This window comes from Hemicordylus capensis, chromosome 1 (genome assembly GCF_027244095.1).
Source record: "Hemicordylus capensis ecotype Gifberg chromosome 1, rHemCap1.1.pri, whole genome shotgun sequence".
NCBI lineage: Eukaryota > Metazoa > Chordata > Lepidosauria > Squamata > Cordylidae > Hemicordylus > Hemicordylus capensis.
In genome coordinates this window covers 393,336,787-393,358,948 of record NC_069657.1, presented here as the reverse complement: position 1 = coordinate 393,358,948, position 22,162 = coordinate 393,336,787, and the positions used below count along the sequence as shown (strand labels likewise).

Below are 22,162 nucleotides of genomic sequence, written 5' to 3'. Positions count from 1 at the left end.
AAGCAAGTGGTCAAGGGATGCAGCAGAATTCCCTCAGCACCACCTTCTTGGTATGCCTCCAGGTAACTAGAGCACAAAAGTAGTAAAGTTGTGCCATCGAGTCGGTGTCGACTCCTGGTGACCACAAAGCCCTGTGGTTTTCTTTGGTAGAATATGGGGGAGGGGGTATCATTGCCATCTCCCACACAGTATGAGATGATGCCTTTCAGCATCTTCCTATATCGCTACTGCCCGATATAGGTGTTTCCCATTGTCTGGGAAACATACCAGTGGGGATTTGAACCAGCAACCTCTTGCTCCCTAGTTAAGTTACCAAACCCAGAAGGAAACTATGATCAACCGTAGTGAAAACTGCCAAGACGTCCAGGAGAATTAACAGAGTTGGACTTCTTGCATCTATCTCACAGAATAAGTCATCCACCAGGGTAACCAGGGCAGTTAATTTCTGTTCCAAACCTGGATCGGAAACCTTACTGGTAGGGATCAAAATCATCAACTTCCTCAAAAACACCTGGGGTTGGGCTGCCACTATGTACTCTATCACCTTGCTCAAAAATGGGAGGTTTGACACCAGCTGATAGTTGAGGGTGGCTGGACCCAAGGTGCGTTTTTTAAGAAGGGATCTAACAACCATCTCCAAAACCTTTGTGACCCAGGAATCTAGTCCATCCCAGGCCAATTTCACTTCTGTGGAGGACAAGGTAGAGTGCGCACTTAGCCTCAGACCTCCAAGTGGCCTGTCCACATCTAAGGCTGAAAACTATCCGTTATAACATTGGTGACATCCAATTCTGACTGTTACAAGAATGGTGTCCACATCAGTTGTGAGTGATTTTATCCACAAAGTGCAAAGCAAAAAGTCATTGTGAGCTACCAAGTTGCAGTCAGCTGGTTTGGGGGCCCTCATTAAAGATTTCCCTGACCACTTGGATCATCATCACTGGCTGGCACTGCACAGATGCAATGGCAGTGGGAAATTATGCTCTCTCTGCCTCCATTAGTTCAGGCTACCTCAGTGTGGATATTAAAGTCTCCCAAGGCTATCTTGTATTGTATTTAGAAGAAAAAGGAATACAGCCAGTGTTCCCTCTAAGGCGTGCACATGCACACAAGGTTTTTGATGTCCGCTCAGTTAATTTTAGATCCTGCTCAAGTTGAATCAGGAAGGCCCCATTCTGAATGCACATGTGCGTGTACTGCCTTGATACTGCTGCCCAGGACAAAATTCATTCTATGCACAGATGAAAAAAAAAGTTAGAGAGAACACTGAATACAGCTATGCTTTACGTTCTCACCAAGGTTCATCTGTCGGCTCCCAGCACACCAAACACACACTACATGTAAAACACATGGCTCGATCATCTCCTGATGAGGCAGGCTATTTGTGAGAGGGGGAGGAGAGGAGAGGAGAGGGGGGAGAAATGTTAAAATATCAACAAGTACTTACAACTTAACTTGGGACATTAACATACACTGACCAGGATCTAAAAGAAATGTATAACTACTTCCATCTGCTCAGAGAGCCTTTGAACTTGAACTTCTTAAGCAGCAGCCACTTTTGAACGGCAGGCCACTTTTGAAATTGAATGGGGTTTCAAAAGTTTGTGATCTGGGCACACCTTAACATCCCAGCCATGTCTTTTGGCAGGAGGTGCGTCTACCATTCCCAGTGATCTCTTTGAAAAATAACCAGTAAAGATCCCTGAAACAGTTTGAAAACCATTGCTGTAGTACAAACACTGTGTAAGTCTCTCACTTAAGAGCAGTACTGAACCTTAAGAATAGCATACTGCTCTATGCCACAGCCAAAGAAAACATTTCAGAATTCCCCACTACAAAATCAAGGACCGGATATGTTGATTGGATGTAGGCCAAGGACTATAAAACAAACAGAGATTTGCACACAGGGGATGCTTCCATGCAAATTCAGAGGAAAGACATAATTTGCAGCAATCCCAACTTTCTGTCTGCAGCCACCTGACCCTCAGGGACATATTTTCAGGAGGTGCAGACAGAAAGGAGATATTTCTGAAAATTGTCCCATCCCTTCATGTGCATATAGAAACATTCCCTACATGTAATTCTTAGTTTGGATGTAAGCCATTACTTTTAAGTGTTATGTCTGCAAGAGGGACACACAAATTTGATCCATGATCTCCATATTTTAAATGCATTGTTAAGGAATCCCATACAACCAGAGTAAATATCACACTGCTTCCCCACCCCCCACCCTTCAGCCTGCCTTTTCTTCCAGCATCCATCAGTTTGATACAATTATCTGTCAACAATATTTAACAAAGGAAAAATATGTGTATATTTCAGAATGTTTTGAACTACATCTAAAGAATAAGCTGCTCCAAAAACAAGACATCATATAAACCCGATTTCAATTGATATTTTCGTAAGGAAGCCTAACCACAAATAAACACCTAGTAATACAGTGATGCAGAGTTGTAAATAGTCACCAGTCTTCTATGGCAATTTAAAATAAGAATTGCCTCCAGGCAACCGAAACAGGGAATGTTTGATCTTTTTAAGATTTTAGTTCACAAGTAGGCAGTTGGAATAGTAAGGGGGAAAGTGTGAGCTAGTCATTTCTGTGGACTTACTTGAATGCCTGACATAGCAATATAGAAATATAATACAGCAGATATATTTGTCAGAGACTAGAAATAAAGTATTTTTAAAAAGTCAACAATGACAACATCTGTAAAAATAGTTGTGTGTAGTAAATGGCTTTTAAATAAAATTCACCAGTCCAGATGTTTTCCAGACATATTACATAAGAGAGCTGTGTGCTACCTGTGAACAATGGGTTATTGCAAAAGTCAATCATGATTAAGCACCATTGGAATTAGCAAGACAAAATTAGTTGAGACTAACTTATGTCCCATTAATTGCAATGGGACCCAAGAACCTTAATTTTCTTAGGATTCAACCCATAGTCTCCTACGAACCCAAACACACCCATGTCCATTTTAAAACATTCACTTAAAGCACAGTGCTTGCTTTTTAAAATTTCTTAATTGCATTCACTCATCCTCTTTTCAATACTCTCATTTTTGCTCTTAGCAGATATGCCATCTCTCTATTCCTCCTGCTGTAAAGCAAACTCATATGTTTGTTTCTCTTTCCAAATCTGAACTCTGTTCTGTCAGATCAGCATATCTGTTCAGCACTGCCCTAAGTGGAGGAAAGATGGCTAATTCCTCTCTCCAGAGAGGAAGCTTCTGTTCTGTGAAGGGCAAACCCGGAAGCAAGAACAAATGAAAAACCTCCCTATGTCTGTACAAGAGCCAACTGCATTAGTTGTCTCTTCAGGTGATGCTCTGCTACAACTGGGAAGTTATGAAATTTGTTTCACCCAGTGTGTCTGTTCCAGTCATCCAGGAAGCAAGCCAGACTGTACATTTTAGAGTGAAAAAATCTTAACAAACCCAAGCTTTTATTTTCATTCTGACTTGTATAGGCATTTCCTCATTTGCAAATACTAAAGAGGAGCTAACAGCTTGTCCATGTCCTCTGCTATGGAGATTCTGGTACCTTGGAGAGGGGCAGCAAGCAGAACCCAGAGAAGTTAAAGCCAGACAAACAGCTGAAATTAGTGACTGGAACTTCTCTCCTGCAGTTGGACTTGAATTTGGGATCAGAACGAACAAGCTATCCCCCATCCCCTAGTTGGGGCGGGGACTCCTGTTGCTTTTCTTTCAGTTTTGAAACTGTTTGGATCCTATCACACCCCCAATGTCATTGGAAGTATGACAGTGTCAAATGGGATCCCTCTCACAACCCCCACTACATTTCCAATGCCCTTTGCCCCATATACCCTTCTTGTGACTCCAGCAGCAGGATTCACCCCTCACTTCCGATACCTGGAACAGTCATCACAGTGTGGCCAATGCAAAAAAGGCTGGGAACTGCAACCTTTCGGTGCTTCTGCCATAGGCCAGTAGTGTTGGAAGGACTACAACTCCCAGTCCTCTTTGTGTCTGGCCTGCTGTGATGAGTCCATTCCAGGTCCATGCTATCAGGGAGAGGACAGTGAAATGCCTCTTCATTCTCCTGCTGCCACTACTGGAGACATAAGAATCAGAAGCGGGTATGTGTGTGTATATATAGAGTAGAGGCTTGGAAGCAGGGAATGGGTGGAAGACAGGTTTGTGTTTCTCTCCAATTCTGATTAAAACAAAAAATATGTTTATATTGTAATGTTTTTCTTGCATTGGCATAGAGCATTACAAAACTGCCAGATTCGACTTCCAAGCTCCTTGGAGGAAGAACGGGATATAAAATGTAATAAATAAAAATAAATAATAAATAAAGCTGTGCTCAGATGGAACTTGTCAGCATCACTAGATAAAATAACTGCAGTTTGCCAGCACAAAGGGTGAAGTGCTATTTTTATGCTTGGTGATTGGTCACAGAACATAACAAAATGATTGACTGGTACAAAAGCTGCCCCCTCTGGGAGGAGCATGGAGTCCAAGTCAGAGGCCTAAATATGCTGAACATTTTGCAATGCAAACATCATTTATTTTCAGACAACATATTTAAACGTTCATTGCAAAGAATATACATCATTTTTAAAAGGTATCATTTTTACCTGATGGTAGAACCCGGCTTGAGCCATAGGATCTGGTTGTGCCCACCTATAACCTACATGAGGCCAAGAGGTGAATGTTTCCCGTCTGTTAGCCTCACTATACATTAAAGACCTTTAAAGAAGAGAAAAGAATGTAAAAGTTTAACCAAGATCAGGGGCTGAAGCGCTACCTAATTTTGCCAACCCCTACTTATGAGAGCACTGCCCTCCCACACAAGAAACAAAACCTCACTCTATATGCACCTCACTCAAACAGTCAGGGATTAACTTACGTAACCATCCGTCTTCACATCCCCTGATCCGCTGAGCTTCCTACTCAACATACAGATGAAATATGGCCTCTCCACACACACTTATCTCTAAAAAACATTCAGCCCCTATCCCTCATGGACATGCACGTATGCCACAAAGCAGTCCCTCTCAAAAAGATTATCCATCCTGCCAGGACTAGAAACCATTTAGCAAAATGAAATACCCGTATAATGCCCATTGCTTCACCTCCTTGTGTTTCAGGAGCACAAGCAAGATCCCCAGAGAAAACTGTACATTGCATCTTTGCAGACCTTAGCCAGGCAGCACTAGGAATATTTTTTACCCACCTAAAATATTATAAATATTTTAGACCGCCTGCAGAACTCCTACCATGCCAAACTCTGTCCACCAGCGACTGAGTTTGGTGTGATTTTCCCCACCGGCCCCCAGTCTTCCTAGGGCTACAAAGACAGAGAGACTGTTTATCATCTGGCAGACCACAGTATATGACTGGGGGTTTCTTTGCCTTAGTAGGTGACAAGTTAAGCAGGCCTTCCATAAAGGGTCTGATCTTCATCCAAAACCAGCTGTATTATGGCTGTGCACACGCCCCAAGCTATATTCTTCCTGAAAGCTGTGCTACTAGGCTCTAAACGGAGTCTTGAAACCCTCACACCAATATCCTTAAACTATTCCTTTGGTTCAGACTCATTCCAATTGTTTGAAAAGTCTGGGAAACCTATGCACAAGTGAAATACATTGTAAACCAACTCCTCCCCCACCCCACCCCAATTTTTTTAATTGTGCATACCTATCCACTGATCGGCCAGGCCCCACACCAAGTTCAGGTCGTGCACTGGGCAAGAGGTAAGACAATCTGTCCATTACAGATGAGGCTACAGGTAAGGCAGCAATATTTTGATTTATCTTCTTGAGTTCATTTACAATGGCACTGGCGACAGACTTCAATACATGATGAGGGAGATGGAACGTAACTGTTGCCCACTGCAGAAGCAAAACAAATTGGTATTTGTTTAGTTTTAAAATTACAAGTAATGTACAAGGAGTCAGTCTCAAGCTTAATGGGGCATTATCCTATATGATACTATAATATGAAAACACCAAAAAGTGTAAAATATTAGTGAGTATTCCAGAAGTACAATTTACCTATGCTATTAGGTACTGTTGTAAAACTTGCCTCATACTTGTGCCCAGGTTGCAAGTTAGCCCTAGAAGAAGGATGACACGTTTTGTTCCACTTAGGCATGAATAATGCCATATTGTTGAGCAAACACATCGGGTCTACATGGGGATCCTCAACAGGGAACAAAGTGTAAGCAGCAAAAATTCTAGTATTATTGGGCAGGCCCATTACAAGGCCATCACAATAGGTTCCCTGGAAGCTGTAAACAGTCAATTAGGCTATACTGCAAGGATTCTCAAACCTGAGTTCCCAGATGTTGTTGGACTTCAGCTCCCATAATCCCCAGCCACAATGGCCAAGACATAATCCTCCAGCCACAATGGAGAGAGTGCATGCCCTCACCTCTTGCCTGTGGGCTTCTCAGAGGCACCTGGTGGGCCACTGTGGGAAACAGGATGCTGGACTAAATGGGCCTTGGGCCTGAACCAGAAGGGCTGTTCTTAGGTTTGGGAACCCCTGCTATAGGATTAAAAAAAGGACTGTATGTAGAAAGCAGACTAAATCTTTGTGATTATTATTTTTTAAATGTGTCCGCAGAACAAATGTTGGCTTGGCTCCAACTTCTGCAAGCAAGGCTCTCCAATTTTTGTCATTTTTCCTCCCCCAGCTGCAGTTCCTCAACATCACATCCTATTCCTGATGGTCCGCTAAATCTCAGGAGTGGCAGGCAGAAGAGGCTGCAAGCAAGGAAGCCCAGTCGCATGAGCAGAATTACACTGACAAGTTATTTAAAACTAGTATTTTTAAGCCCGTTAAAATAACGGGCGCTAGTTGGGTTACATTTTCCCCCTCTCCTCCACCCGGCTGGGCCCACCGCCTCCTCTGGCCCCACACTGTTGCCTCCCCTCCCTCCCACCCCAATCTCTTGCCCTCCCTCCCCCTCTCACCCCTCTCTCTCACCCTCCCCTCCCTCTCACCCTCCTGTCCCAGTCCCTCTTGCCCCTCCCCCCTGCCCCACTCCCTCTTGCCCCTTGCCCCTCCCCCTGCCCCACTCCCTCTTGCCCTTGCCCCTCCCCCCTGCCCCACTCCCTCCTCTCCCCGGTTCCCGCTTGTTCTCCTTCGTTTTCCCGCTTGTTCTCCTTCCCGCTTTTTCTCCTTCGTTCTCCCCGGTTCCCGCTTGTTCTCCTTCGCCGCTGCCACCTCTTCCCTCCCCATTCCCCGCTTCTTCTCCGCCTGGCCTGGGAGACAACATGGCCGCCGTGTCTCTGCGGCCGTATCTTTCTCGGACGTTCTGGGCATGCGCTCTGCGCATGCCCAGAACGGCCGAGAAAGACACGGGCGCAGAGACACGGGCGCACACTTTACCATTTTATTATAGAGGATATTTATATATTGCTTTTCAACAAGAAGTCTGAAGTGGTTTACACAGCAAAAGGAATTAGAAAATGGCCCTCTATCCCAAATCCCCCATCTCACAATGTGTAAAAAGTTACGTAAGAGACAACAACAGAGCCACTGGAGTGACACAATGTTGGTTTGAACAGGAACAGTAGATACACTACCTCCTGCTAAGTACAAGAGGTGCCTCTTTGCCCAATTAGCAGGTTCTCTGGGTTCAGTAAATCATCTATGGCCTTTCCAATGACTATCCTCTTGTACCTTAGAAAAACAGGTTGCTTACCTGTTAACAGATGATCTGTTAGTGAACCACAACATTCATAAATATTGGGTTCTGCACCTGCACAGACCACTTTGGGTAAAACTCGTTAGCTCCTCGAGACACAGCCAGCTGTCCACTGTGCATGCTCCGTGCTCTCTTATATTGACAGTTTCAGTGTCCTTTCAGTTTCTTGTTGACCAGTTCTCCATTTCTTTTCTTTCTTTCTTTTTTTAAAGCAAAGCTGCTTGCACTCTGAAGCAGAGATGGCCAGGAGGGTTTTATGAATGTTGTGGATCACTAACAGATCATCTGTTACAGGTAAGCAACCTGTTTATCTGGTTAGTGATCCACAACAGTCATATATATTGGGTGAATTAGGAGCTTCCCTGTTGGTGGTTGGAGTTGCAAGCTACTATAGCACCCTCTTAAGCACAGACCTCCCAAATTCGGCTGCCGCAGAGCAAAGGTCCAATGCATAATTCTTTATAAACATCTGGTTTGAAGCCCAGGATGCCGCCATACAGATGTCTTTATATCTTATTCCTGACAAATGTGCCGCTGAAGTTGCATACGCGTTCGTAGGATGGGCTTTTACAGATTTTGGCAGAGTCGTTTTTTGTAGTGTGTATGCCAGGAATATTGTCTCCACAAGCCAATGAGACACTCGTTGGTGTGATGGGGGGTAGCCTTTATGTTGTCGTTTATGACACACAAAGTTGTTTTGTTTTCCTGATGTCTGCTGTTCTTTTCAAATAGAGCAGTATTGCTCTGCGTATATCTCAAGAGTGCATAGAGCGTTCTAATACTGTGGAAGGATTTCTAAAAAATGTTGGAAGAACCACATCTTGGTTTAAGTGGAAATCTTAAGTGGAGACTATTTTGGGTCTGAGCTCTGGGTCCAAACGCATCACCAGTTTTTCCTCATGGAACCTAGTGGTTCGTCTATGCGTAATGCAAGGAGTTCACTCACATGCTTTGCACTTGTTATCGCCACCAGGAATACTGTTTAAAGGGTCACCAGTCTCATGGGTGCTATTGCCATCAGCTCAAAAAGCTTTTCTGTCAATGTACTGAGCACCAGTGAGAGGCTCCATTTGTCCATAGGCTGTCGTACCGGAAGGTAGAAATTGTTTATGCCCTTCATGAATTTCTTGCATTTTGGGTGGGAGAACACTGTTTTCTCATCCCATCCGCTGTGGCGGGATAATAGTGCAGCCAAATGGACTTTTAATGATACATTCACAAGTCCCTTTGTTTTTAATGTTGTAAGATACAGTAGCACATCTTTTAATGCCATCTGTTTGTGTTTAAAGGCCTTTTGTTTTTGCATAAGCACAAAACCTTTTCTATTTGGCACCGTAATTTCTTCTTGTGGAAGCTTTCCTCTGGTAAAGCATAATTTTGTTCAGTAACCTATCCTCCACGCTGTGAATTTTAGCGTTTCCAGGTTTGGGTGCTGCAGCTGGCCCCTTTCTTGATTTATTTGGATGGGACATTGAGGGAGACACCTGTGGTTCCACACAGACAGTTTGAGTAGCTGCGGAAACCATGGCTGCCTTGGCCACCAAAGGGTTATCAGAATCCCTTTGGTTTTGTCCTGCAGCATCTTGGCTACCACCCTGTTCAGCAATGGATATGAAGAAAAAAAAATAGAATAACTCTGCATCCATTGGAATTGAAATGCATATCCCTTTGAGTGCTTCCCCAGCCCCATCCTTGAGCAGTAATGTTTGCACTTCTTGTTTTCCAGTGTCACACAAAGGTCTACCGATGGTGTTGTCCAATGTGCAAATAGTTCTTTCAGAATGTCTGGGTCCATCTCCTATTCGTGTTGCCGCAGAATGTGGGTTCTGCTCAGTGCATCTGCCAATATGTTGTCTTCTCTGTTTATATGGATGGCTACCATATGGACTTTCCATGCAATGCACCAATTCCACATCTGTAGCCTGAGCTGACACAGCATTTGCGACACTGTTCCTCCCTGGTTGTTTATATATGTGATTGCCGTGGTATTGTCAATCTGTATCTTGACCACTTGGACTGTTGGAATGTTTTTAATGCCTTGTATGCTGCAAGCAGCTCTAAAAGGTTTATGTGTAGTCGCCTCTCCTGCAGTGACCAGGGGCCCTGTATCTCTGGATGAAGCAGATGTGCCCCCCAGCCTAACACTAAGGCATTGGTTGTTAACGTTACTGTGGGTCCTGGGGTCCTGAATGGCATACCCTGAAGGAGATTTGCTCCGCTGGTCCACCAACATAGGGAGGACAACGCTCCCTCTGGAACAAGCAGTAGCTTGTTCTGTGGATCGATGTTAGGGTGGAATTCAGCCAAGAACCATGTCTGCAGCCTTCTCAGCTGTAGTTTCGCATAGTGCACCGTCGATATGCAAGAAGCCATTAGGCCCAAAAGTACCTGAATTGCTCTTGCCCTCTGCAGGGGTGACATGTGAAGAGCTTTCACTATCTCGACTATCCATTCGTATCGGTCCCTCGGCAAATACACTCTTTGCATTCTCATATTCAATTCTGCTCCAATATACCGGAGTCGTTTGGCAGGCAACAGATGTGATCTTTTCCAATTGATTCTCACTTCCAAGTCGCTTAATAGAGTTGTTACGCACTGTAGCTGTGACACGAACTGTTTCTTTGTTTTTGCAGTGAGAAGCCAGTCCAGATTTAGAAAGATGGAAAGATCCTGCGTCCATACGTAGGCTATGATCACTGCCATACGTTTCGTGAATACCCTTGGAGCTGTCACTAGGCCAAAGGGCAGCACATTGTACTGGTATATCTCCTTGCCCAGTGTGAAGCGTAGGTATTTTCTGTGGTTCTCCTGTATGCTGATATGAAAATATGCGTCTTTCAAATCCAACGTTGCAATCCACATTTCTCCATGCAGAAGCAGAAGGATTGCTTGCAGCGTTATCACGCGAAATTTTCTCACTTTGACATACTGGTTCAACCAACACAAGTCCATTATTGGGCAAATGCCCCCATCCCTCTTCAGGATTTGAAACTACCGAGAATAGAATCCCGTTTCACTGTAAACCCATTACACTGGCGATATCGCCTGTTTCCCTCAAAAATTCTTTGATCTCTTCTATCAGTGTCGCTGTTTCGGGAGTGATCTTTATGCCCATGAATTCTGGTAGCGTCACAAATTCTATTGCATTCCCTGACTCAACTATCCTCAAGACCCATTGGTCTGATATTATATGGTGCCATGCTTCTGAATGGCTTGCCAGTCTGATGTTGTTTCTGGCAGACGTCAGAGTGATGGAGTGTCTGACGTTGATGGTTTGTGTCATAGTTTGGTTGGGTACTGATAGTGCAGATGGGCTCCACAAGCAATCAAAGATGTTGTTTGGCCTGCTGCGCAGCCTTGTTACAGTTCTGTTGGTTTCCTTTATTTCTAGCCAAGGGTTTACAAGTATACTTCTAGTAGGGTTTTCTGTAGTTCCTGTACTCATTTTGGCGGTATGTATTTTGCAGTTGATACAGCTGATATCTTATATTGCTATATTTATGCATTGTTGTGAATGTTTGTGCTATATGCTTTGACTTCTTCCAGTTCTCTATAGAGGTGTTCGTCTCTTCGCAAAAAAAGCCTTTGCCATCAAATGGCAGAGTCTCTATGCAATCTCACATGCCCACAACCATGCATGTCTGCTTAATGTTATTGCTGACGTCAGAGTGTGGGATTTCGATTCTGCCAGATGCTTTGCATTGCTCAGCTGCTGGCACATTGCCATTATTGTGATGTGAAAGTAACTACGAATCTCTTTTGAAATTCCTCAGATGTCAAATTTGTACGGTCTTCATACAATGTCTCCCACAAAGAATATGTATATTTTGATAAGCATGCAATATAATTGGCGATCTTAATTGTTAGGCATGCTGTTGCATAAGTCCTCCTGCCCAAAACATCTAGCTTCCTTCCCTCCTTGTCCGCCAGAGTGGTGTGGCATTTTCCTCCCTTGGAAGTTGAGGCACAATCTATTACCAATGAATTTGACACAGGATGTTTAATTAAATACCCATGATCTTCTTCTTGTATCCTATATAGAGTTGCGAATCTTTTTGATGTTGGCGCTGAAGTCTGGATAACTGCCCAAGCAAATTTTGCAGTTTCGCGATGACGGGTAACATGGGTAAGTAAACAGGTTGCAGATCTGCAGCCTTCTTCATAAAATTGCACACCAGATCATCAAGATCTGAAGTCTTTTGCTTAAGCTCCAATCCCAGTACCTCAGCCATCTCTGTAATTTGTTGGTGGTAAGATTTCATCTCCTCTGTTGGTGAGATAGATGGTGTTGCTGACACATTTTGATCAGGTTCCAGGGTATGTTCATAATATTCATTAGACTCTCCACTTGCTGAGTCTGATGCATAATCCTGTTCATCATCCGACGATTCTTTGTGCCCAACGGTGGAGCCTGCTGAAGATTGTACCAAGGAAGTGTCCTTACAAGTATCTCCTCCGTTGTGTCTGTAGTTGTCTATGCCAACTGTAGTGGAAGTGGATGTCATAGTAGCAGTCTAGTTTCCACTCCTCTCTGATGAGGAACCTCTTTTGTCCGACTCATGCAGAACTGTGCTCCTTGCCAACACTATTTGTGTTGCAATACTCTTTGGGGCTGAAACTGTCTGCGTTGCCACAGTACACTGCCCTGTAGATTGTGCTGGCAAATGTGTTTGACTGCATGGCACCAACTGCAAATGTGGGGGCAGAACTATCTGAGGCAGCAAGAAATTTACTTGGATAGCTACATCCTGATTCTTCCTCTGCTATGTTGTAGTCTGCACTGAAGTATCTTGGTAATCATTCCACCTTGCGGTGACTTATGTAGCAGACTGCATCTTTTGAGTAAGTGCTTTCTATGCCTGCCATTGTTTAAACTGAAAATACTCTTCTGGAGACAAAGTAACAGTATTTTCCCAGCCTTTGTGTGGCAGTACGCCCTGCAGTGGGGTGTCTTCATACAGGCTTTTTAAAGATGGTGTTTGTGGCACAGGAGGGATTTGCTCCAGTTCCTCTCCTTCCTTGATATAGAGTCCCTGGGAGAGGAAGCCCCTGAAAGTTGTTATGGAAGACGTACTCTCCCTTGACTCTAGAAGTCGTATGATGTCCGTCGCTACCGTTGGGTCCAAAGGAGACTCAGGTTCTAAGCTGACATTGTGCTCAACATCATGCTCAATGTCGAGAGGTTTTGATGCCGAAGATGTCGCTGCCGACAGCTGTAGTCCCAGCACTGATGGAGACTGTTATGGGGTTGGAACAGGTGATAACGAGACTGCCCAATGCTGAGGTCTCACCACCGACAGACCTGATGAACAATGTCGGTCCGTCAATGTCCATGAACGATATCTGTCCATCAACATCGATGGGTGTTTCACATGTTGCAATCCCGTAGGCGACTGGGTTATTTCTTTTTCCTTATCACAGTGTTTTTTCTATGATTTATCACAGTGTTTCTTTGGAGGCGGGGCAGCAGTTACCAATTCACCCACTTTCGGTGTTTTCAAGGGCAACCCTTCACCCGTATGCAGCGCTGCCACCTCCGACACCAAGGATTTAGACTGATTTTCCATTGCAGTCCTTGGTGCCATTTTTGACATCGAGACCAATGTCGAGGGAGATCTGGGCGTAACAGGATTTAGCACATTCTCCAGTAAAGCTACTTTAAGATGGGCAGCTTGGTTTTTCAAAGTTTGCCTGGAGAATGCAGAGCAGATTGAACAGGCTGCTGCACTATGTCCCTCTCCCAAACACAACAAACACTTTTGATGTCCATCTTGAGGGGAGTTTGCCCTTGCAACCTACACACCTTTTAAAGGTGGTCTTTTCCCTCAGGGACCTCACGTTCATGAGAGGTTCGTGGGGAAAATGCCAATCAGAATTGTCGTATTACTATCCAATCCTGACAATAAATGCACCGTGTATGTTAGCTTAAATCGTCAGTCATAGCAGTGTCCACTATTCCGTTCCGTAATCATACATTGTTTAATCCTTTCTCTCTCTCTTTTTAAAAATCTCTATCCATAGGGTAGTCTTTTCTGTGTCGTAGCCAAAATAACTGTCCTCCCACTGCCCCCAGAAGTTTTAGTGATACCGAATAAGTGATAGCTTTGGTGGGCAGAAAGAAACAGAAAGGACGTCAAACCGCCAATATAAGACTGCAGAGAACGCGCAGTGGACAGTTGGTGGTGCCTCAAGGAGCTAACGAATTTTACCTCAAGTGGTCTGCACAGGTGCAGAACCCAATATTTATGACTGTCGTGGATCACTAACCAGATCCTAGAGAAACTCAATGAGCAAGAAAGGAACTGAGCTAATTTCATCTATTAGTGCTACTCCAAAGAACATATTTTCATGGTGATCCCTGAAAGCAATTTCCCTGTCAATACAGATACTCAGGCATTTAACACAGCAATTGTCCATGTGCTTGTGTGCGTTTGGTAGCTGTCTAAACCAGCATCTATAAGCTCCTGTGAAAAAAGCTGTTGTTTTTTTACTTCAAGTTTTAAGCACTAGTACCTTTAAAAGGTAAACTTCATTACAGAGCAGAGAAAACTGTAACACAGTTAAGGAGAAATAGTACCTCTGAGTTTCTTGGGAAAGAAAACCATTCTGGAAAGACTGGTGAACTTGCCTTTGTGCTTTTAATGTTACTTTAAGATTCAATCAAACCACATCAGAGACAGATTTAACCAATGAGACATTCATGAGACCTTTTTCCCCCAGCAACAAAGTGCACATGACTGCAACTGGCTCATGAAAAAATGCACTGAAATCTGTTGAATTCTACATCTCATACTTGTCATTATGATCTGAAGCAAAAGCCTCAAACAGAGCAGGTTTCTATGTAAGCAGCACCTGATTTTTGTCACTGTGCTGTAGTGCACACTTCGCCCCATCCCTATGTAAGCCTCTACTTCCGGTCTTGATAACGGTATGCCAAGATTAGTGGGTTTGTATGACAGGCCAATCTCGGCATGCCCTACCCTACTTGCAGCAGGGAATCTGACATCTGTAACTTAGATTTGAAGTGAGTGAAAGATGTTGGGCTCCCTGCTACAAGTGGGGTAGGATATGCCAAAACTGTTGGGTTCGTATGACAGGACCAATCTCAACATATTACCGAGACCAGAAGTAGGGCTCGCGTGTTATTCTAAAGCTGTGGCAGCTCATGGCAATCTTCAGTGCTGCATTCTGTGTGAATCTGGCCATAGATTCATAGTACATGCCAACGTATCTATCCTTCTAGCATTAATATATCTGAGAGGACCTCTTACCTTTGCAACTTTATGGTTTGCTGCTGTTTCATGTGAGGTATTTTTTAAGCCATCTTTCAGTTGTGTGATGAACAAATCATATCCCTCTGTGCTTGACACATCTACCTTCTCTATGCAAGCGGATAACAGTTGTTGAGCCTAAGATGTATAAAAGAAGTTAGCAATCAGTCCTATTTCAATTTTATTACTATTTAATTTATTTCCTACATTTCTACCAACACCTAGGTAATCTTAAAAACCAATAAATTATAATATACACAGCATAATATGTTGGAACGTGCAAGAATTCAGGAAAGTAATATATAAAGTAGCCTGCAACCAAGTTACATACGGGGAACACTTCTGTGTGCGGGGGGCGGGGCTCATTTTCAGCTTTCTCCCCTTCTATTTTTGGGAAGCACAGGCAACAGCAGAGAGAAGGGGGGATAATCAAATCACTCTGTGTGTGTAAGCTTTCCTTGCACACAGCACTTAGTTTGTATATAAATGATTGATTCTAGGTATAATGTAGCAAAGATGAAGTGGTACACTGTGTGCTCCCCACAAGTTATACATCTCAATGGCTCCAAGGCAAAAAAAACAAAACACCCTCACTTGCACTGTGATGCAATAAAATACATCAAAGTAGTCTGAAGGCACCCAGTGGAAACAGTAGAGATAATGTGATCATACATTGTCTCTCTCCCTGGGCTGATGAGCAGATAAAAATCTGTTCAACAGCATGTTGCTTGCTACTAATAATTAGGGATGTGCAATTCAATATGCACGTAATTGAGGGGTGGGGTTAATGGAGTCGAATGCAAATCAAATAACCCCTTAAATGAAGGGGCTGATTCAAGGTCAAATTGAATCTGCCCCAAACCAGCACAAATCAATTTGTGTGGTTCATGTAGCCATTTTGGTGGGCTTTCCCCCAGTCCTGATTGGTTCTCCGGCACTGGCTTCCGATTGGCTTGAGATCTCCTTGCGTCCTGGTTGGCTTATTGTCATTCAAATCAAGTGTTGGCATGGGCAAGTGTGCCCCCATTGGCTGGGGGGAGGGAGGAAGTAACACTTTTGGAGGAAATTTAAAAATGTTTTCCAAGGAACTGGGAAAGGGAGAGAGGGAGAAAGAGAGCACCCCCTTATGAAGAAGGGGATACATCATGACAGGAGGAAGAAAGGAAGATTTGATTTTGTGGTGTTTTTTTCTCAGCACCGAGTATAATGCTGTGCTATTGCTTGATGCTGTAACTATCTAGTTTTGCTGTATCTGATTTACAAAGGCAGAACTTGGAGGCCTACCTGACTTCCTTGAGCTATGGTTTGGTCTGTTTGTGAAATGGTGTGGTGATAAATGGACAGTGGCAGCTCAGCTCTGTGTCTGTGTATAATATTTCTTGGTGATTGCTGCGATGAGCTCCATGCCTGACCATTACTAGCTCCATGCCTGACCATTACTTGTACTTCACTCACTGCTCTGGTCTGTTCTGCAATCTGCATTGCAAGATGTGCTCAGTCAAAATGTGGCTGAAGATGTTGTTCTGGTTGAGCTTATGGCTCTGCTTCCTGGCTGCTAAGGGTGTTGCTGTGCTATGGCAGCTGTTGCAGGTAAGGACGGAAGCATAATTGTGTGAGAGGGCAACTTGTGCCAATGATGTTACTGCAGCACATACATGGTACCTGGCAGTGGATTCTGGGTCAGTTATTCTTTTTTTGGCCATCACTGGACAGTGTGTTTGGCAAAATGTGTGGTTCTGTGTTGGGAGCGACTGTGTGTGCTGCTTCTGTTCTGCAGTGTTTGTCAAAGCAGGGTTGCAAAGTTTGTGCACGTCACTCTGCTTGTTTCATCCATAGGGAACAATGGGGGACTCAAATCACCCCATTGTTCCCCATGGGTAGAGGTTCTAGGGACACCAAAGTGGGTTGCGTGGTACAAAATAATGGGTGCTACCTACTACCCAAGCCACAAAAGAAATGGGAAGCAGATAATTTAAAAAAAAAAAGTTAAATGAAACCCCCACAGGATCCTATGGGTTTTCTGGGGAAGTTTTAACTTTTTTCAAACAATTGCCCATTTGCTTGTTTCTTTTGTGAACTGGGCAGTAGGTAGCACCCATCATGCCCCACCACGCAACCCACTTTAGTATCCCTAGGACCTATCCATGGGGAACAATGGGTTGATTAGAGTTCCCCATTGTTCCTTATTGGTGAATGGCAAATTTGGGGGCAAGTTTTTGATTCATTGAACCAGCCAACAATGGCCAGCTAGTTTGAGAAATCAGTTCAAATTTTTGCAATTTGATTCGAGCTTGAATCGAATTGCAAAAAAAAATTTGTGCACATCTCTACTAATAAGCAACTGCATATCTATCCAAGGCAACATTGAAAGTCATTATACTGTAGTAAACGAGCCACAAGTAATAAAATAGACTAGCCAACCCCACACAGAGCATCTGTGCACTCTTTGGGGCCGGTGGTTACCTCTCCCCCCCCCCACCTTCTGCCCCAGTCTCCGCTTCCTGACCACGGCCGGCCTGTGCCAGGCCCAGTCACCTCTCCTCCCCACCAATTCTGCTCCCTCCACACTTTCTTTCCCCACCTCCTGGGCCTTGCCTCCGCGGCTGGACCCGCCGCTTGCCTCTGCGGTCAGGCCCGCCACCGACTCTGGCCTCTGTGGCCCGGCCCACCGCCACCACGGCAACCAATCCTCCTGGGTGCACCTCAGCCAATCAGGCGCCTCTGCTGCCCAGCCAATCAGCTGGGCGGCAGGACGCACATTCCAAGGCGCACCCAGGAGAATTAAATATATAGATAATCCAAAAGGAAGTTTATAAGCAGTGAAAACCTGAGCCATTTCTGATCAATGAGCTGCCAGCCACCTGAATTCCCAAAGGTGAAATTAGCCCTCCAGTTATTCACTGTCAGCTTCCAATCAGGAAGGAAATCCAAGCAGAGGCACAAAGGGCACCCACCAGAAGAGAATGTGTCTTTCAACCACCTGCAAAGGTTACTGACCACTATTATGAACAACAATTATTCATTGGGGAGGAACAACATTGATATTAATGAAAAACACTACGTTGCTAAACAATAAATTAACAAACCACCACTATAGACTGAACATTAGAAAATGGTGAGGAGGATTTAAGAATGCATTTGAGTTTGTAGCCCAACTCATCTCAATGCTAAGGACAGAATTAAAAAATTAAGGAAGCTAAAGCTCATGAGGATGTGGACAAACTGATTCTGACTGTACATCCTACCACCTGTTCTTTTGACCCTTGCCCAACTTGGCTCATTTCATCTTCCAACAGTACTATCAGAGGGAGTCTGGTCTATATAATAAACGCTTTTCTGAGGGAGGGCAGAATGCCTCCTTGTCTTAAAGAGGCTATCATTACACCCTACCTTAAGAAACCTAAACTGGATCCCATCAGAGTTAGCCAGTTATAGACCTGTCTCCAATCTTCCAAGATTGGGCAAAGTGATTGAGAGGATGGTGGCCTTTCAGCTCTAGGCAGTCTTGGAGAAAACAGATTATCTATACCCATTTCAAACTGGCTTTCAGGCGGAATATGGAGTTGAAACTGCTTTGGTCAGCCTGATGGATTATCTCCAACTGGGTACCGACAGAGAAAGTTTGACTCTGTTGATACTTTTGGATCTGCTGGCGGCTTTTGATACCATCGACAATGGTATGAATATGCCACTTTTCAATAGAAGTTTCCAAAGCAGTTTACAGAGTTATAAATAAATAAATGGTATCCTTCTGGGTCACCTGAAGGACATGGGATTGGGTGGCACTGTTTTACAGTGGTTCCGTTCCTATCTCTATGGCAGATTCCAGATGTTGTCCCTTGGAGACTGTTGCTCTGCAAAGCAAGAGTTAATGTACACTGTCTCCAATGCTTTTTAACATCTACATGAAACTGCTGGGCGATATCATCAGGAGATTTGGTGCAGGGTGTTATCAATATGCTGATTACACCCAAATCTATTTCTCCATATCAGCTTCATCAGGTAATAGCATAACTTCTCGAAATGCCTGCTTGGAGGCAGTAATGGGCTGGATGAGGGATAACAAACTGAAGTTGGATCCAAATAAGATGGAAGTACTGACTGTGGGGAGACAGAGCTCAAGAGATGGTTTAGATCTGCCTGTTCTGGATTGGGTTATACTTCCCCCCAAAAGGACAAGTACGTAGCTTGGGAGTGCTCCTGAATCCAGAACTCTATCTGGTCTCTCAGGTTGAGGCAACTTTCTGGGGCGCTTTTTTATCAGCTTCGGCTGATATGTCAGCTACGCCCACTGGTAGGATGGAAAGGAAAATTACCTTAAAACAGTGGTACATATTTATTTGTTTGTTTATTACACTTTTATACTGCCCCACACTCATGTCTCTGGGCAGTTCACAATGATAAAACAGCTAACACACATATAAAAACACATAAAAACAATTAAAAACTAACAATTTAAAAATCAATCACAGAATTAAAAACCTATACATTATTAAGAAGCTGAAAAAGCCTGAGTAAAACGATGGGTTTTTAAATTATTATTTTTTTAATGTCAGAGATGGGGAGGATCGTATCTCAATAGGGAGTGCATTCCACAATCTCGGGACAGCAACTGAGAAGGCCCGTCTCCATGTGGCCACCAGACAAACTGGCAGCAACTGGAGATGGAGCTCCAGAGACGACCGCAATGGATGGTGGGGCTCATAATGAAGAAGATGTTCTCTCAAATAACTCAGGGCCTAAGCCGTTTAGGGCTTTATAAGTTATAACTAGCACTTTGTATTTTGCCCGGAAACCTATAGGCAGCCAGTGTAACTCCATCAGCAGAGGTGTAACGTGGTCTCTCCAAGATGACCCAGAGACCAACCTGGCTGCTGCATTCTGAACCAACTGAAGTTTCTGGACTGTGTACAAAGGCAGCCCCACATAGAGCACATTACAGAAGTCAAGTCTGGAGGTTACCAACAAATGTACCACTGTTTTGAGATCATTGATCCCGAGAAACGGGCTCAGCTGGCATATCAGCCTGAGCTGATAGAAAGCACTCCTGGCCACCGACTCAACCTGAGATACCAGGGAGAGGTGTGGATCCAGAAGTACTTCCAGACTGCAAACCTGTTCCTTTTGGGGAAGTGTGACCCCATCTAGAACAGGTAGATTAAAATCATCTCTAGAGTTCTGACCCCACACAATAAGTACCTCCGTCTTATCTGGATTCAGCTTCAGTTTATTCTCCCTCATCTAGCCCATTACTGCTTCCAGGCAGGCATTTAGGGAGGATATGCCAGCTCATGAAGAAGTTGACATGGAGAAGTAGATCTGGGTGTCATCAGCATACTGGTAACACCCAGCTCCAAATCCCCTGATGATCCTTTCCAGCAGTTTCATGTAGATGTTAAAAAGCATTGGAGAAAGTACGGAGCCTTGAGGGACACCGTACTTAAGCTCAGATCTCGAAGAGCAACAATCTCTAATTGACACCATCTGGAATCTGTCTGAGAGGTAGGAGAGGAACCACTGTAAAATAGCTCCTCCCACCCCCAACACCCTCAGATGTTCCAGAAGGATACTATGGTCGATAGTATCAAAAGCTGCCGAGAGATCCAAAAGGACCAACAGAATCACACTTCCTCTGTCAATTCCCAATTGGAGATCATCCATCAGGCCGACCAAGGCAGCCTCCACCCCGTAGCCCACCTGAATACCAGTTTGAAATGAGTCTAGATAATCCGTTTCCTCCAAGACTGCCTGGAGCTGAGAGGCCACCACCCTCTCAATTACCTTGCCCAACCTGGGGAGATTGGAAACAGGCCTATAATTGCTCAACTCTGAGGGATCTAACACAGGCTTCTTTAGAAGAGGTCTTATAATTGCCTCCTTGAGACAAGGAGGCATCCTGCCCTCCCTCAGAGAGGCATTTATGATTTCTACCAGGCTACCTACAACAGCCTCCCTGCTAGACAGAACAAGCCATCTTGGGCAAGGGAAAAGAGAGCAAGTGGTAACCTCCAGGCTTGATTACTGTAATACACTCTACATGGGGCTGCCTTTGTACATAGTCCGGAAACAACAGTTGGAGCAGAATGTGGCAGCCAGAATGGTCTCCAGGATAACCCAAAGAGACCATATAACACCAATCTTAAAAGAACTGCGCTAGCTGCCAATATGTTTCTGAGCAAAATACAAAGCGCTGGTTACTTAATGGCTTGGGTTCAGGTTGTTTAAGAGAGCGCCTCCTTTGTCATGAACCCTCCCACCTATAAAGAACATCTGGGGAGGTCCAGTTACGGTTGCCACTAGCTTGTTTGGTGGCTACTTGGGTCCAAGCCTTCTCTGTGACTGTCCTGGGGCTCTGGAATGCACTCTGTTAAAAATAAGTGTTTCTCCATCTCTGGCTGATTAAAAAAAAGACCCTTAAGACACACCTGCTTTCTCAGGCTTTTAATTAATTTTATATAATAATTGTTTTAATCATTTTATCCTGTTTTTATATTTGTTGTATTTTAACTTATGTACAACGCCAAGGGATTCTCCTGTCAGACAGTGCAGAAATACGATAAATAAAATAATAAAACAAGATACTGAAATCTTTACACCAAATTCAATCCCACTCATCAAAAGCTCCACCACTACCACCACCCACTCCCAAAAGTCTTCAGGATTTCCTGAAGATTCAGAACACTTTCCGATCTCAGATGGGAAAGCATCTGAATTGGGCTGACTCCAGTCTTATCCAAAGCCACTTGCTCCCTTATTGCCTTTTGGGCTCAATTAAAGGTGCCATTTTTTAATTTGAAAAGCCTTACATGTCTCAAGTGCTCCATACCTTAGAGAAAGAATTCTCCCACAGACCACTGCAGTCAGACAAGAAACCATACATGTGAAAGTATCTTGCAACAAATACAAGAGACAGGCACAAAGAGGCATTTTTACACAAGAGGGAGTTCTTCCCAAGCCTTGGAACTCCCTCTTTTCAAGAACCTGCCAGAGCCACAGCTGAGCAAATTCTTGAATTGATGCAAGACATTTTGAGTTAAACCAGTTTTGTGTTCCTAGAGACAGACATGAGAAGATTTTAATTATGTGCTGTAATGAGATGGTCTTGTAGTAGCAAGCATGAATTGCCCCCTTTGCTAAGCAGGATCTGCCCTGGTTGCATTTGAATGGGAGACTATATGTGAGCACTGTAAGATATTCCCTCTAGGGGA

The 22,162-nt window shown here is 44.1% G+C and overlaps 1 protein-coding gene across 6 annotated transcripts in view; it reads right to left on the bottom strand.

The window, feature by feature from the left end:
* Positions 1-22,162, bottom strand: part of BIRC6 (baculoviral IAP repeat containing 6) — a 311,771-nt gene that overhangs the window by 275,166 nt on the left and 14,443 nt on the right. For all 6 annotated transcript variants that reach the window (XM_053303734.1, XM_053303742.1, XM_053303763.1 and 3 more), the window contains exons 3-6: positions 14,955-15,092; positions 5,667-5,860; positions 4,604-4,715; positions 1,296-1,378 (exon numbers count right to left, since the gene is read on the bottom strand). In XM_053303734.1, the coding sequence (XP_053159709.1) occupies positions 1,296-1,378; positions 4,604-4,715; positions 5,667-5,860; positions 14,955-15,092 (527 nt within the window). The remainder of the gene's footprint in view (positions 1-1,295; positions 1,379-4,603; positions 4,716-5,666; positions 5,861-14,954; positions 15,093-22,162) is intronic.